General features: G+C 41.7%; 2 protein-coding genes across 4 annotated transcripts; one reads left to right on the top strand and one right to left on the bottom strand.

Annotated features, from left to right (window-relative positions):
* Window positions 1–277: 277 nt before the first annotated feature.
* Window positions 278–6,606, bottom strand: spryd7b (SPRY domain containing 7b). Its single transcript, XM_084544569.1, has 5 exons — window positions 6,452–6,606; window positions 5,276–5,392; window positions 4,716–4,882; window positions 3,792–3,894; window positions 278–1,404 (listed from the first exon to the last, which is right to left on the bottom strand). The coding sequence occupies exons 1-5, from the start codon at window positions 6,555–6,557 to the stop codon at window positions 1,307–1,309; spliced, it is 591 nt and encodes a 196-aa protein (XP_084400695.1). The 5' UTR covers window positions 6,558–6,606; the 3' UTR covers window positions 278–1,306.
* An 889-nt stretch (window positions 6,607–7,495) lies between these two features.
* trim13 (tripartite motif containing 13) lies at window positions 7,496–10,069 on the top strand (the record flags this gene model as incomplete). Of its 3 annotated transcripts, none has more annotated exons than XM_084544193.1 (2): window positions 7,496–7,528; window positions 8,186–10,069. In XM_084544193.1, the coding sequence occupies 2 exons, from the start codon at window positions 7,496–7,498 to the stop codon at window positions 9,392–9,394; spliced, it is 1,242 nt and encodes a 413-aa protein (XP_084400319.1). In that variant the 3' UTR covers window positions 9,395–10,069. The 3 variants fall into 3 exon arrangements, with proteins under 3 accessions (XP_084400319.1, XP_084400320.1, XP_084400321.1); XM_084544194.1 differs by having other exon boundaries at window positions 7,510–7,528; window positions 8,153–10,069; XM_084544195.1 differs by lacking the exon at window positions 7,496–7,528 and adding an exon at window positions 7,545–8,089.
* Between the last annotated feature and the right edge of the window lie 790 nt (window positions 10,070–10,859).

Raw genomic sequence — 10,859 nt, 5'->3', positions numbered from 1 at the left:
ATCTCCTCGGTAAAAGACGAGGCTCGGCAGCTCCTGCGCTGCTGCTGGCTCCCGAGAGGGGGAGGAGGAGGGAGGGGGGGACGTAACAGATCGCAGAGTGAAGGGAGGAGTCAACGCATACCTCCTGCCTGGGCTGTCCTGGTTTCCACGGCTTCCTCGACGCAGTAATAATAAATTCACCTGTGACTCATTGTCCTAAACGCCAATTGTCTAACGTGAATTCTCCGAACATGACAATCAGCTTATACTCAGAACTGAAGAGACAACGAGACAGAAGAATGATGCCTCCAGACACGAAAGTTTTAATGAATCAACAATATTTGGATTTGTACAATAACATCATTAGTGCAAAACAAAGACAAGCGATTTGAAATATTTGACTGTGACACTTCAGCAGCGGATATGCAATGCCAACACAACACAACAGATTGACATTTTAATCTCTACTCAGTGACAACCAGCACCAGCTCGGGAAACATTCTGATCGTAAGAACTAATGCAGTGAAAAGATTTCAATGAAAGAATAACAAAAGGCCTGTTCAGGTAATTGATTGAGAAATTATTAAATAGTGTCCACAAATTAAAGAGATACTTCATTTTCCAGCACAGTCACCTCAAAGTAAACCAACCTCACACCGGCTGTGCCCCAGAAACTAATATACTGACTAATATAATGACATGAAAGGAAGGCATCAATAGCCACACTTTTATTGATTAACCGTGAAGGTACTGACCCTTAATAAGTCCATAAACTCTTGGTGTCCAAAAAAAAAAAAAACATGATTTGACCAGAAAGATATGTTGCTTTAATCTGAAACTAAAATAAATACAAATAAATATGGGTATATTCAGGGATGTCAGTATACCATGTACTTGGTTACACATTCAAACAAAAAAAGAAGTACAAAGCAATGTCAATAAAACATGGCTTCTGATCCTCAAAAATGGGAACCTTTTACAAGTGCGACGCCCACTGTTTGGTATCTATACACGTATTGTGGAAGAAAGCAGCAACGGAAAGTTGTTCAGTTAATACAGTTTGACAGCCACCGACTTTCCTTCAGCACGGCCTTTAACAGCCCGTCATAGCCCAACAGTGACCACAAATCCCCACTTCTTCGAGGACACTCCTAACGTTGATCCAGAGCAGCAGTAGAGAGGCAGAGTAATCACGGGAAACAAAACAAGACGCATTCAAGCCACACATAATGATAATATCCAATCAAGGTCAAACGGTAGTGTCACAGAGGTTGCTATGAGATATAGAGGAGGGCGAACGACATAAAGAGAGGCTGAAGTGCTTCCTTTAGAAGATCTGTTGTTCAAAGAGGATCTTCTCAAATCCCTGTGGAGGTGTGTGGTAGAAGTCACTAAACTGGCAGTCTAAGATGGCACTGTCATCCACTGGAACAGAAGGTAAAGACACAATAAAAGGTTAGACACTGTGTACAAGTTAACATCTTAAACACAGACTTTAAAGCCATTGAAAATTTGGTTTACAGCTAAGATTTTTTCCCCCCACAACATTAAAAACCTTACCATCCTTAGGGGTTCTTCATTAGCAACATTACCAAACCACACAACTACATCTCGTTTTAAATATCGCTACGCCGCTCTCATGTAAAATAACCCAAACATTTCTAACATTGTCACTTCAGCAAGCAAGAAACTGGTTGAGGAAAACAGAATTTCAGGTTCTTTAAGTTGAAAAGTTTTACAATGTTTAACTGTACAACACCTATTGTGCTTCTGTTCGTTCACCACATATATGATGTGTCACACAGAACAGGTGTGAATAATAATAATGAATGCCCTGGTATTGTAATAATTACATCCTGTGCTTCTCACCACCGTGACAAGAAATTAAATGAGTTCTAAGTAAAAGCTGTGTTGAGTCAAAGATTCAAACCGAAGACTTCATGTAATTGCAGCCACATCATTACATTACCACAACACAACCTGCGCCTGCAATTAGTACTTACGTTGTATCTTACTCATCTCACTTAAAGCAGAAGTTACAACTTATTCCAGTTTATTTGTCAGACATTAGTGAGAGCAAATGCGAGGTAAAAGTAATTAAACCTTCTTTAGAGCGGACGTAAAACTAATTCTGTTAGCTACGTCACGTTCATCAAGTTCTGTTTTTCACGACTGAGGGCTGGTATGTTCAACATCAGCTCACCTAATCATAAAATGCCTGCTTTTATGAGCCTCTATTGCTGGTATTTGAAAAGAACACAAGCATCATCATTTGATAATGGCTAAAGTCTCTGTGTGCAGACATGTTTTCTCTCAGCTTTGGCTTTGAATACCTGGTCGGCTTACTGACTGACTGACTGACTGACTGACTCATTATGCAAATACTTGTCGGCTGGAGAGGCTGCACCACCTCTGAGACCCACACGCTCCCAAGGCCAGCTGGCATCCCAACTTTCAGACAGTGTTATGATTACAAGTTATCAGACTGAGCTGTGGTGACGGCAGAGGGAATGTTTTGGATCAGCAATCATCTCAAAGTCATGTCATTCACTGATCCTTAAGGGACAGTATAATCTACACTTGCTAGTTCATTGGGCACACTAGTGAAAACAAATGCATGTTAATACAACAGTCTTACACTAAAGCTTAGCTTCATGATTGTTGTATTCAGCATTTGTTTAAATTAACACAGAGCTGTTGGTTCAACACTTTTTTTCATTTTGGGAGCTGTGGTTTTCAATACTATTCAATTGTGTTGTGTTGCACCAACACATTTATATTATTTTAAGCAGTGAGTTAGGCTAAATAACATAAACACGTATATGTTTGATTCAATCCAGCTTAACAACATCACAACCTACATCCTACAAAATCATCATACAGTTGAATAACCACCTTTCTTATGCTGCTTTAACATAAACTGAACACAGTAACAAAGAGGGATTTATACATTTGTTTTCACTAGTGTACCTAATGAATGTACATCCCACAGTTAAACTATTTATAGCAAAACTGAGTCATGAGTTTTAGATTGCTGACATTGTTGTAAACGATGTCTGAATAATGTCACCAGCATTGGATAAAATAAGAATGCAGTGATTTGTTTTCAGAGATGAACGACTGTTATTTTGTATAAACACAGATATAACTCAAAGGACTCAGCATCTGAGGTATTAGATAATGTATGCATCCACAGAGATTTCATGGAAAAGCGAGAGTGGAGCATTCCCTTGTTATCATAAGCAATGCAATTTCAGTAAACGCTGAAATAGTCAAATGACAACCCCATAAGCCAAAAGGCTGAGCGAACATGACACTTACGAAAGTATCCAGTGCAGGGACAGAAACAGGGAGAGCTGACACTAAGAACCAACATGGTATGCGTTTTCCTTTCAGACAGAAAATCCCAAGTTGATTGTACTTAATAGTTCACCATCAAGTAAAGAGGAGAAGCCAGTCAGTGCAATCATCTGCTATAGCTTTTCACTTGAATAAAACCTGCCTATTTTGATACTCTGTGGCAAGACTGTCCGTTTCTGATGAAGATTATGATTTGATTATTTATATAACACAATTCTTGGATGAGCGCAATCTGTTTGTGGTGAAATATTCACATAAAACTCCCTTTATTTATAACAGATAGTGTGACGTGAGAAGTGTTACGTAAAACTGTACAAATACAACCCTCTAGTGGAATAAAATTGTAACTGCCATTATGGCTGCAGTGCAGTCAATGACGACCACAGAAATTAAGCAAAAAGTGATCATGAAATGTTGGTAAAGTAGTCAACACACGCAACCACTAAACTTACCATAAACAACGGGGTACACAGTGCCTCGGATCCCTGAGGCAGGACAATGCATGTTCTTTCCATTCAGATATAAATTCAGCTCCACGTGGTCATACGTGATGCCCTGAGGAACACAAACACACATGTGAACACACTGAGGCATATACGTAACATATACTTTTATCAGGACTTTCTTTCTTAGCCCGGTTAGTCACATGGTGCATCTGTAACATGTTTAAAGATGAGGATGAGGCCAGTGTATTGATCATGTAAGAGTTTGTTTTTCTGGCCACTGTTCTTGGAATAAATAACAAAGTGAAAAACCACAATGTATGTGTGTTTTGCAAACTGCCCTATGACCCTGTATGCTATTAGTCATAAACAGTAGCCAACTATAATTTGCTTGTGGTGCATTACGAACAAAGGAATCACTCCTTTCATAAGCTTTCCTTTGTCTGAACATACAACAGGCGATTTCAGATTCCTGGTAGCTTCATAACCAATTCCAGACAGTGTTGTTTCATAGTAATGAGGAATCAGTTGTGACTCACTGATACCAAAGGGAAGTCTAACACACATTATACCATACACTGATATGCGTCAGTCTCTGTCAAACTGTCTGGCTTGGAAAAACAAACGGGTCTCATGAGATCTGCAGGCCCATAACTGATAAAGATCTCAGCAACCATTAATGCAGCTTGTTTACTCTGCAAGAAATTATTAGAGTGCCCATGTCAGAAAAATAAACTGACTTGCTGATAAGATTCCAGTTAAAAAACGCGTCTCTTAATCTCTCTTTATGCTCACCAGGTGTAATTCATTTCACCAGGTGCAAACTTAAGGGAAAGGCCTAATCAGCCTGACTGGTCAAGTGGCAGCATGCCTTTCAAAGATTAGCTCATCAGGTAGAAATACATGATGAAGTAAGGTACATTTTGTACTTACCACAATGTCACCCTCCTGAGGAAGGCTGTTAGCGGGTAGGCGATTCTTCTCTTCATTATTGTGGTACACAGACCCGTCATTCCTCAGGACAAGGCTGTTTGTGTCTCTGCCCATAGGCACTTGGTTGAGATTCACTTTCTGCGTGGCCACCCCGACACCCCACACACCTAAACACAAAGCACAACAATCAAGTATCTAATAATTAATGCTGTTTCACCAAGGCCGGCATCAGTAGTAAATTATCATGCAAGATTCCCACGCCTAGTGTATCTGCAAGTGAATATTACAAAGAAAAACTTGTGTGAAGATAGTGGCTTGAAAATATATTTAAATAAATAAATAAACAAAGCTCTGTCCTTGTGAGTGAACACGAGGACAGAGTTTGAGTCAGTGAAATCAATGAGCATGCAGTTGCAAGACAATGCTGCTACCAGAAACTGTAACATGTGACAGATAATTACTCCCACATAAAATGCACCAGAAAATTGTAATCTGGCACAGAAGCGAAGCAGGAGAGGCACAGAAACAAAGTGGTGAAAGGCTAGAAGCTACGGGCTTACCAGTGGACTGGATCTTAAACTCAAAATAGCTTTTGTTCTGGTGTAAAGGAGCGTTGGCCAGGCAGCCTCCAGTGCCACATATCCTCCGTCCGCTCTTTACAATGACGACGTCTGTGCCTGCAAGACAAACACAAGTATATAATTTACGGTACATCCACATTAAATTCACAGCTGACTACACTATTCCAAAGCCCTTTTTGTAAGGAATCGTTTACTCTATAAAACACTTCACGGTGACAGTATCTACAACACAACACACCTTATAAATTATTTAAATTAGCTTTTATATGATTAAGATCATTGTTTAACTCCCTGTCAGTTGGTTAATTTAGAAATTGTTTCCACATTACGTCGACTGACGTTACCTAATGTGAATTCTCATAGTAAAAATTGGCAGGTCAGTTATTCAGTGGGAGTACTATATGTTTATATTGAAGAGTAAGGTAATCAAAATCACTTGTACCTGAATACTGATAATCAACGATTTACCATAAAAACTTCAAGTTTTAGTTACATTTTCCTTATGAATGAAGGTGTGTACATGCTAACTAACCTCTCCAAAATGTAAACGTTAAGTAAAATTACAACCATGGTTAAATTTGACTGAATAAAATGTGTTTCAAATGCATCTATTGTAGGGTGAGAGTGAGTTTGAAAGACTTTCACTGAGACTTCAGTGAAGCAGAACCTATATTTGTCAGTGAAGTGCACGGAGCAGCTGACACTTGTTTTAACATTTTAACGAGGTTAATTAACCACTAAGTGGAAAATACACATTAGTCACCGGTTCTTATTCAAATCTTTCATTTCCCGACTAAAAGGAGTCACTAAACTTGGAGGAAAATGAGAAACGCCAATCCTGCCGGCTTTCATATTTAATGAGCTGTCTAGTCAGTTGTTATTGTCACCGTTACGGATCAAAGTCGCACTATGTCCAACAAAATGATAGCCCTCTTTTAATTATCATAAATTGACGTGTAAGGACTGTGAACTGGAGCTACTTGACGCCACCAAAAACACATTTAAGCTAGCATAAAGTCCAAATTACGAGTAGCTACCGGCTAACTAGCTAAAGCTAGCGGCGGAAGAAGTAGTGATCTGTCCCTCAGCTAGCTGGGTGCGTGTTGACGCCAACTGTCCATATAGGTTTACGATTATTTAACAAAAAAAACTCACCCATGTGATGTGTATCTAACTGAACAGTGGGCATTTCTTTAAGGGAAATATGGCCCGAGCCGCTTTCCCCGCAGCAGCCCAGACAACACGTAAACATCGCAGCCATTCTCGCCCCCGACACTAGCTAAACATCCGGAAACAAACTCCAACCACAGAGACCAAAGAGTGCTCGGAGTCAAAGCGTCAAGAGGCGACGGGCAAACCGCAACAGCGACACCCCGCGGCAAAGCTGGGGGCTGCGTTAGCCCCTGCTACCCCCACTGTATCCAATCACAGTGGCTAAGATAGGCAGTTGCTCCTGATGGCATGGAAACAAGGGAAGAAAATCAAGGTCAAAATATCTACACGTGACTAAGTAACTATTGGATATCGATGTTATATAACCCCCGAGTCAAGAGAAAGTGAACTTTGGGGGAAATACCGAAGGGTTAGGTTAAATGCTGAATGTGTGACTCAGGGAGCTGCATCAGATGTTTGTTTTCAGCCAGTTTGATGTTGCTCTTGTGCGATTAGTTGGTTTGTCTCGGTTTCTGTTCACACACGGCGCTTTGGGTAGCTACTGCGCCACTTGCCTGCTCAAAGGGACGCAGCTTTGAAGTGTGCTACTTTTTCCAAATATAACCAGTTTAATGCAAACACAGTGTGTTTCACAGATGCACATATTGACAAGTGGCGACACAAGCAGCGACTGACGTGGTCCGATGTAAAAACATGTGATGCTGCTGAAGTTGGGACTAAAACCTAGTTGACAGTTTTTCACGCTGTAATGTTTTGCATAGCAACAGCCCCTCCCCCCATCCGAGTGGCAGGGACCGTCTGCAAGTTACCCAGCAGGGACAAAAACGCAAACACCGCTACGTTTAAAATGGAGGCGTCAAATAACTCTAAATATCTGTAGCGTTTATGTTTTCACACATATGTCACACACTCTGAATTATCCGCGCCTAAATAAAGACGCAGATGTATGTTTTAGATTGTCTGCACGCCGCCGAAATAGTTAACTCTGTACCCGGAAAGGGCGAAGTCTGCACAGCAACAAGCGCAATGATTGCGTTGCACTGTGCGTCTCAGCAGCTGGTGAGTGATTCTTTTGGTCCAGTAGTTGCATGTTACTATGCGCTTGCAAAATCTGTCACAGCCCTCCTTCAGTACCTTGCCAACAGGAGCAACGCTACCGCGAACCCTGTTTGTCGACAATTTGTCGCATTGGATTGGTTAAGCGACGGTAATTTAGGGCTCAGCTCAGCTAACCGCCGTCCTGCTATCCTGTTATGCGAAGCTAAGGGGAAATAAATAGTTCGTATAGGCTATGCTTATAAAGTTTTGACGATTTCAGTTTGTATCCTTTCTATAACACGGTTTTAAATTCCTTAAAACGCCAACTGGCAGCAGAAAGGCATAAAAAAAAAGCCAGGATGGTGCTCAACCTTAAATGCGCAAACGGAGCCTTTGGCAGATGTCGTGCCAACCTTTTACGCGGGCACTGCGAGGCAAGTCAGTTTCACTTTCAGGATGGGAATACTCCAGACACAGCTGGAACCTGACTGCAAAAATCTGTATCCTTTGCGATGCTACAGCTTTTTCGTGTGTAATTTATTGCCTCTGCTGTCTTATGGGGCGGCATCCCTCTGAGTGTGGGTGCGTATTATGTAGTCTATTTTACTCTGTGCTGATTTATTGGTTGTCTCTATTCAAATTTAGCACCGATCTGACGCCTGGGTGATGTGTTCGCAGGGTGCAATGGAGCAGCTAGAAGAGGAACTTACATGCCCTGTGTGCTGCGGTCTCTTTGAGGACCCGCGGGTTTTGCTGTGTTCACACAGCTTTTGCAAGAAATGCTTGGAGGGACTCTTGGAGGGACACCGAGGTCCGGGTTTCAGGCCACCACTCAAATGCCCCACATGCCGCAAAGAAACCCCTCACAACGGCGCGAACACCCTGCAGGTCAACTACTCTCTGCGCGGAATAGTGGAGAAGTTCAACAAATTAAAGGTTATGCCTAGGATGTCTGTTTGTAAACAGCACTGCGGCCAGCCTCTTAACATATTCTGCGCCACTGACTTGAAACTCATCTGTGGATTTTGCGCAACGACGGACGAGCACTGTGGTCACAAATTCAGCTCCTTGGAGGATGCGTATGAACGGGAGAAGGAGACATTTGAAGAGCTGCATCGTGAGGTGGAGAGCTGGCAGAGCGCAGATATCCTGTCCTGCCTGGAGACACTACAAGCCAGTAAGAAAAAGGCGCTTCAGTCTGTCACCAAGGACGCAGAGAAGGTAGAAGAGTATTTCGACAAACTCATCAGTTCCCTCGATTGTAAAAAGAACGAGATTCTGTCCGACTTTGAAACACTGAAGCTGGTGGTGATGCAAAAACACGACCCGGAGATCACCAAGCTGAGCGCAGCGCTGGAGGAGCAGAAACGGGCGCTCAGCATCGCCGAGGCTTTCAAGAGCATCTCCGACCCCCTGTGCTTTCTGCAGCAGATGCAAGAGTTCCGAGAGAAGGTGGGGGTCCTTAAACAGACTCCGCTGCCCTCTCGGAAAGGCACGGACGTCGGTCCCCTCGTGCACAATTTCGATGTTAGAAAGTGGGATTCACTGAGGCTCCGAGAAGTGGACAAGATCTCAGTCCCCCACGAGAATGGCTCCTACAGAACGGGGGGCTCACGGATGGCAGTGCCCAGATGGATCATCCTATTGACGAGTTTATTACTGTCAACACTGCTCCTGCTGCTGCCGCCGCACAACATTTCAGCCGACTTAAGCTCCAAGATTGAGCCATTTCTCTCTGTAGTTTCGTCCCATGTCAGCCACGGTGCTGTGTACCTGCATGAAATGACTGACATGTGCGCCAGTTTGATGTACGCAGGTCAGGAAAGTATCTGGAAATTTATTGACTCCACTGTGCACTTTATTAGCAGCTGTAAGTTATCTAAATAGCTTATGGCGGCACCTGACAGCTGTAAGTTCCTGTGAACAGTGACACGCACATAGCTAGTGTTTATATGAAAGCACCAATCTGTTTACTATATCCTTTATTTTTGCCTTTTTGATCAAACTGCAGCCTCAATGAAGCCATACAATCAAACTAAATCCTTAATCCTCAGAGGTTGTATGCTACATTTACAAACGCTAACTCTCACGTACTTACACTAATCTGAAATATATTATTTTATTTTTTTTACACAATGACGATTTTCATACTTGTCCAGGATGATCTTGACGAATAAAACTGAGCGATCTAAGTCACTCCCCATGCTTGTTTTCATTCAGTGCGACAGGCCAAATCAGGCAGCTATTTATGGACACAAGCGATCCAAAGATGAAGTGAGCAAGTGACTGATGAAAGAAATAAACAGAGGAATCCATGGCCTCTTCCCCACAGAGCGCGTCCGCACCAGTGATGCTGCAACCTCTTCAAGGTTACAAACGTTGCATAACAGAGGGCCCGTGTGAAATATTCAGCAGGCTGCAGACACGATGCGAGAGAGAGAGAGAGGGAAAAAATAATAAAACGCCTCTCTGTCATATGTTGTTTTCATGAAGCCTAGAAACCTGACAGCTGTATTTCCTCTATCAGACGACTTCATTTAGGTGCGACTGTCAGGCAGTTGTTTATTCCAAAAAAAATCCGGTCTTTTTAGTTAATAGTGCGCAGGATCTTTTTTTCCTGATATGCATCTGAACATAAATAAAACCAACTTGTACGTCTAAAATCAAAAGTACAAATTGAAAAAGCTTCAATCTGAGGGGTTTTTATTTAAATAGGTCAGAGCAAACGGGCTGTGCATTGTGATCATTCGTCTTTTTTATTTATTCATTCTCCTGTGCATGGATGCATTTAGAAGGGACAATCCTAACATCAGACCACAAAGTGAATCAGTGATGTCAGCACTGACCGTAATTCAGGATGTACGTCAGGCCCGCTTATACACATACGTATACACATGTATATATATATAGCTTTCTGTTGCCAGGCAAATATAGGATACAAATAAAAGCACTGGCCTGCATTAATATTTTAATAGTTGTACCACGCAAATTTAAATGCAGTCTGAAAACGTTCAAATTAAGAAAAAATATTGAGTATCTAAGACTTTTTAACACTTTCGTAAAGCCTGAGCTCACTGTCAGGTCAGACACCTACTATCAAAAGTGGGCCTATAAAAATGAGAGTTCATAAAAAATAAACTTTAACACACAATTTGCAAAATATTAATGACTTAATATCCAAAATAATAAATGAATAGTGTGTAGTGTCAGTTTTGGATCAAGTTCCCCACAGTTGCACATTTTTTTAAACGCTACAAGAATTTGATGGTAATTTGATCTATGACCTATTTTATTGCTCTTGCTATTTAATCCTCGTTCTTAATTTATTCTCATTTTAGAGTATTAATTTTAC

This window comes from Chelon labrosus (assembly GCF_963514085.1).
Source record: "Chelon labrosus genome assembly, chromosome: 5".
NCBI classification, from domain to species: Eukaryota; Metazoa; Chordata; class Actinopteri; order Mugiliformes; family Mugilidae; genus Chelon; species Chelon labrosus.
This window is presented reverse-complemented; position numbering and strand designations above follow the sequence as displayed.

What these genes read in the sequence shown, in the direction of transcription:
- spryd7b (XM_084544569.1), bottom strand. Translation starts at nt 6,557, where the DNA reads ATGGCTGCGATGTTTACGTGTTGTCTGGGCTGCTGCGGGGAAAGCGGC. An exon ending in GTTTAAGATCCAGTCCACTG is followed by an intron (nt 4,883 to 5,275) that starts GTAAGCCCGTAG and finishes CTTTGTGTTTAG; the next exon opens with GTGTGTGGGGTGTCGGGGTG. An exon ending in TGTGTACCCCGTTGTTTATG is followed by an intron (nt 1,405 to 3,791) that starts GTAAGTTTAGTG and finishes CTTCTGTTCCAG; the next exon opens with TGGATGACAGTGCCATCTTA.